Source organism: Diorhabda carinulata, chromosome 8 (genome assembly GCF_026250575.1).
Source record: "Diorhabda carinulata isolate Delta chromosome 8, icDioCari1.1, whole genome shotgun sequence".
Taxonomy (NCBI): Eukaryota; Metazoa; Arthropoda; class Insecta; order Coleoptera; family Chrysomelidae; genus Diorhabda; species Diorhabda carinulata.
Window position 1 is genome coordinate 591,027 of NC_079467.1, and position 5,457 is coordinate 596,483.

At 31.2% G+C, this 5,457-nt stretch overlaps 1 protein-coding gene across 1 annotated transcript; it reads left to right on the forward strand.

Moving 5' to 3' along the window:
* Window positions 1-321: 321 nt before the first annotated feature.
* LOC130897003 (juvenile hormone acid O-methyltransferase-like) lies at window positions 322-3,735 on the forward strand. Its single transcript, XM_057805473.1, has 3 exons — window positions 322-763; window positions 3,102-3,376; window positions 3,431-3,735. The coding sequence occupies exons 1-3, from the start codon at window positions 384-386 to the stop codon at window positions 3,601-3,603; spliced, it is 828 nt and encodes a 275-aa protein (XP_057661456.1). The 5' UTR covers window positions 322-383; the 3' UTR covers window positions 3,604-3,735.
* The last annotated feature ends 1,722 nt before the right edge of the window (window positions 3,736-5,457 follow it).

Here is a 5,457-nt window from a genome sequence, read left to right on the forward strand (position 1 = left end):
CTAATTTTATGTGGAAATTAGTAAGAGTCCTATAAACTTCAAGTGTCAATTGGTAAATAATTTTCTGTGTGACAAACTATTGATATTTGTTGCACCGATAAGCTTTTATCGCATTGAGAACAAGACATTGTAATAGTTTGTAGCGTATATCATGCCCATTGGTTCAAATCTGTACAACAGACATTTCTTGATGTTTCGAAAAACTTTGCACCTATAGTTGAATTATTCGATCCGATTCTGGAACGTATTTACTTGAAAATAGTGATAAAAACGATCTCATCTTGAACCGATAAAACTACTATCAAGGAAAATTTTTTAATCACTATCAGAATTTGAGGTTACTGAATACAAACTAGTTGTTTTTGTTGTGTGTAGATAGTAAAATGAATGTGATGGTTTTACCTGAATTATTTGCGAAGCATGTTAATTTTACAAGTATACATTCGGTGTATCTCTTAAACAAATATAAACATTTAATTAAATGGAAAAATAATCCATCAATTATGGAATTTGGTTTTGGAGATGGCGGTACTTCGGCTGCCGCATTACAACCACTCATTCCACATGATTGTAAGGAGTTTATAGCTGCAGATGTCTCCCAACAAATGGTCAAGTATGCAGAGCAGAATGCGAAATTACCAGAAAGGGGGAAAATTATACAATTCAATATTAGTGCGCAAGATATTCCATTGGAATTTCAAAATCGATTTGATCATATTTTTAGCTTCTTCACGTTCCACTGTATACCAAAAATTAGCGCGAGGTAAGAGAAATTTGACTCTTGTCGTAAAAACTATCAAATTATATTCCGAAATGAATCCTATTTGAGTCTCAACACACTCTCATGTCAAGCGTATCAAACGTAAAGTATTTTTCATCATCTTCTTATTATTATCATGTTTTTCTACGAAGAAAGTCCAAATAACTCAATCATAGTGCACTGATGTGAATTACAGCATCACTTTGGATTTTATTCATCATCTATTATATAATATAACAAAGTTTCTTCAACATTTCAGCGGTGATGACGCACATTCCTGCTCAGGCTCTTTCTGTTCACAGCACTATACTTCCAAGTATTACCACCCCTAGGGCTCCGTATTTTCTTGTACAGGCTGTGCAGCTCGATGAATCTTAATGTTTGAATCTGTGGTACTTTTCGAAGTATCCGTTTCCATAGAGAATCTTTGTTACGTAGTAATTTACATCTGCGTGAGGACGGTTAAGTCAACTATCCATGTACGAATTTACTCGAGGCATTTGACATTTGACAACGATCTATACTGTTTTTATGCTAATTTCTTTTGAACTCACTGATTTGATATAACATACGACAGTTTACTTTCTGTTTCAAAAATATTTTTATTACGATTTATACTAACTATTGGTTTATTTGATTATTTAATTTGTATCACAGCCAATCGGCTTGTTACGTTTTTAAACAAACATTTTGAATAATCCTTTGTGCACGTATTATGGCACAGTAGTCACTTCGGATTTATTCTTTATTCATTCCAACTTCCAAACTTCTATACTGAATACACTATTTACATCACCACTTCACCAACACTTACAATTAAAGTGTCTGATGAGCCTTTCGATAACCAAGTCTCTGAAGACGATAACTTGGTTATCGAAACGCGCGTCAGACGGCGTAATCGTAATTTTTGGTGTAGTGTTGGTGTAAACAGTGTATTCGGTGTGAATATCGCCAACGGTTTCAGAAATTAAAATTTAGTTCCAAACCAGTTTTTGAAAAAATTAATTTGTTATCGACCTGTAAATTCAAATGAAATTGCTTGCATAGTTCGTGGTACGAAAATATTTGACTTCTTCATAAGTTATTGTTGAATCATATTCCCACAGATATAATTTGGATCCTTTGGACAAATTGCGCACACTAATAGTGTGATTAACTAATTTTTCAACATAATTAACTCCTACAACAATCGACAGGAACAATTCATCTTCTATAGTAGTATTGACAATGAATAACTACCGCGCATGCTCGAAACTGTCATCGCTGCGCTATTACTGATAGAATAGAAACTTACATTGTGATACTGAATACACTGTCTACACCAATACTCACAATTATACTGTCTGACGCGCGTTTCTATAACCAAGTTATCTGTCAGTTTATCTGTCAACTGTCAGTTTACCTTCAGTCTCTGAAGATGATAACATTGACAATGAAATTGACAATATTATCGTAATTAAATATCGTGGAATATTATTTGAATTCTTAAACTTTGTCTTAAATTCAATAACTAATTTTTAGATAAAAATAAGTTTGCGTATAGATTAAATTAATAAATATTACGAGGGTTGTTACTCAAGTTTTGAGATAGACAAATAAAAACAAATATTTATAATTGGAAATCATTGAGGTACAAAACAAGGACTTCAAAGCGGATGATCAATTGATTCGTTGTTTTGAGTGTTGAAAACCGTTTTTTTAATGTGTGGGAGCTCGCATTGTTGTGGTGAAGAATAATTCGTATTATTTGGCGAACACTTGCTTCGAAGTTATATTTTGGAGCACCGCGATTGAATTTTTTCAATGTTTCTTTCCACCAATCGACACGAGCTTGTTTTTGAACGATTGTCAAATAATGCAGTCACAATGCTTAAGTAGCAAGTAGCAACAGATTATCTTACATTTCTTGATAATAAAATGCGGGTCGTTTTAATTCCAATGCGATTATTGTAATCTTGTTTATATTTTTATATACATTTCGCCGGATCATAACAAGTATTTTATATTATTTTCGATTTTTACAGACGTGTAAAATTGATGATAAATTTAATGAAAACAACAACAAATAAACAAGCGTCGTACATATACAATTACTTGGTAATTGCAAATATTGTTAATTACGAATGCTAAAAAAATCTTGTTCAGAATCCCTTGGAACTGCAGTTCACTTTGTTAAATCATAATGGATTCGCGAGGAATAAAATGTTGTATATACTACGGAAATTACTGGATGTTAATCCTTGTGAAAACATATTTTCCCCCGATAGTTAAAAGTATAAATATTTAGTATATTTACTTATTTATGGTATAAATAATTAGATTTAATTTATCTCAATCGTAGTAATGCATTTAACAACGTTTACAAAATGTTAAAACCGGGAGGTCAAACTTTTCACGTCTTTCTTGAACCCACACCTTTGGATGATATTTTCTATGAGATGTCGAAACATTCAAAATGGGGAAAATATGGACAAGAATCTATGTTGTCACCTTACTATTTTCAATCAAATCAACAGGATGGTTGTAAAAGAGATCTAGTTAACGCGGGATTTGTAGATATTGAAATGAGATTAGAAGAATTCGTTCATGAATTTCCTCACGAGGAAGCTTGGAAGGGTAAGTTGTTATAGCGGGATCTTCAGTTAATTCACAACTGTATGATTTTTTTAGAAAATTACATTGCAGTGAATGCAGCTTATTCGTTTATACCACTTGAAGAGAAAGAAGAATACAAAAAGTATTTTTTCCAGCAAATAAAAGAAAAAGTAATAATCAATAATGAAGATGATGATCGATTTCCCAGGATAAAACATTCTATATTTGTAGTTTCTGCGAAAAAATAGCAATTTTACAATTTATCACATTGAAAAAGTATTATTAATTGTTGTTATGTATGATCAATTATTTATATCGAATTTATTTCTTAACGTTTTTGTAAATATTTCCAAATACACATTTGTTTATGCAAAATATAAGGTTTAAATGTGGTTCCAGTTCAGAGATCTACCTGTAATTGTGAAAGTTTTGATTAAAATAGTTTCACATTTTCATAATGAAACTATTTTTGCTATAATTGAAATGAAACTGCTACTTTGAATTGATGATATTGCCTTTAAATATATGAATATTAAAATTGAAGAATCCTCTACATAATTGGACGAATTTGATCCGGGACTTGCTGCAATAAATTCGAGTAGATAACGTGAAACTAATACTGTGACATTATTACAATTTTCTCATACTTCCTGAAGACTTATGCGGCTCATGCCCAATGGTTAACAATCCTCAACTTTTACAGGGACAACCTGTACAATCTAAAGATAGCAAAAGAGAATTTTTCAAACATTTCTTGGATACCTAATGAATAAATGTATAAACATAATATCGAAGATAATATTACTAGCACGAGGAAAAACTTTAAAGAGTTTGATAATCATTTTTCATCTGATAAACTCCTACGTGATATTCGATTTGCAAATTTCTAGCAACTTCATTCGTTAATGTTAGTTTGTCAATATTTTCAAAACCAGTCATCAATAATTGAAATTTCAATATGGTGGGTATGCATTTGGTTTGGCTTCTAACCCGTCAGAAGGTACTTTTGCATGATCGGTCTATTTTGACGGAAAGTTACGCGGGTCTTACTGTATCTAGAATCCTTTATACATATGATTTGAAATTCATCCTAGATTCCAAAAATGTTGCGAAAAATAGAAAGTCTTTTAAAAAAACACGACAGCTGGGATCCATTTCTGGTAACTGATAGTTGAAACTCCTACAGCAGTTTTTGATATAAAGTTGAAGTGGTATATATTTAAAAACAAAGTTTCATGGTTCAATATTCTTCAATATCAAATCTAGTTTATTCATTATTCAAAATAATGCTTCCCCTTCCAAGAATAAAAATCCATTTAAAACAATTTCAGGGTTATATCATAATTAATAAATTATTTCTTATAATGATGAAGATATCAAAGACGATCTGTAGATGATGCTAGTCAGTTGGGCGATGGAGATGCTCAAAATTCTGGAATTGATTCTGAAATTCTGCTGAAAAAAATGGTACAAAACCAAAAAACTGACAGGATATGTGATCTGAATGTTTTATATCGATTTTATTAAGAATAATTTGGTACTGATCCGTTAATTTGAGTAACAAACCGCTTGCATTCCCCTGAATTATGCTGTGATATAGTCCAAATGAAACCTCGTTTCTGAGTTAAAGGCCTTTAAAGCAACGAAATCAGAACTTATATTCAAGTATATTTTCTAGAGTTTACATTCGAACATAATGAATTCTTCATAGATGAAGACCAGCGGCTCATGCCTAATGGTTAACAATCCGTAATTTTTACAGGGACAAACTGTACAATATAATGATAGCAACATTTTTCAATTCCTTCGTTTGTCTCGATAAAATTTATGGTTGTGGAGAAATGTAGATCATTGTACTGTTTGCCATAAAGAAACATTCTGAAGAAAATTATCATAAATTGTAATTATTTATTGAAAACGAGGAGTCCTATGTGAAATTTTTTTTCTATTTCATAGCATTATTTACACGTTATACATTTCCACTTTTTGTAACCACATTATATAAATATATATTATTTGAATAAGAAAGAAGAAATTACGAGTGTCGTCCAAGTGTATACAAAGAACAGACATCGTATAAGAACATAATTAAAAAAATTGAT

What these genes read in the sequence shown, in the direction of transcription:
- LOC130897003 (XM_057805473.1), top strand. Translation starts at nt 384, where the DNA reads ATGAATGTGATGGTTTTACCTGAATTATTTGCGAAGCATGTTAATTTT. An exon ending in ATACCAAAAATTAGCGCGAG is followed by an intron (nt 764 to 3,101) that starts GTAAGAGAAATT and finishes TCTCAATCGTAG; the next exon opens with TAATGCATTTAACAACGTTT. An exon ending in TCACGAGGAAGCTTGGAAGG is followed by an intron (nt 3,377 to 3,430) that starts GTAAGTTGTTAT and finishes TGATTTTTTTAG; the next exon opens with AAAATTACATTGCAGTGAAT.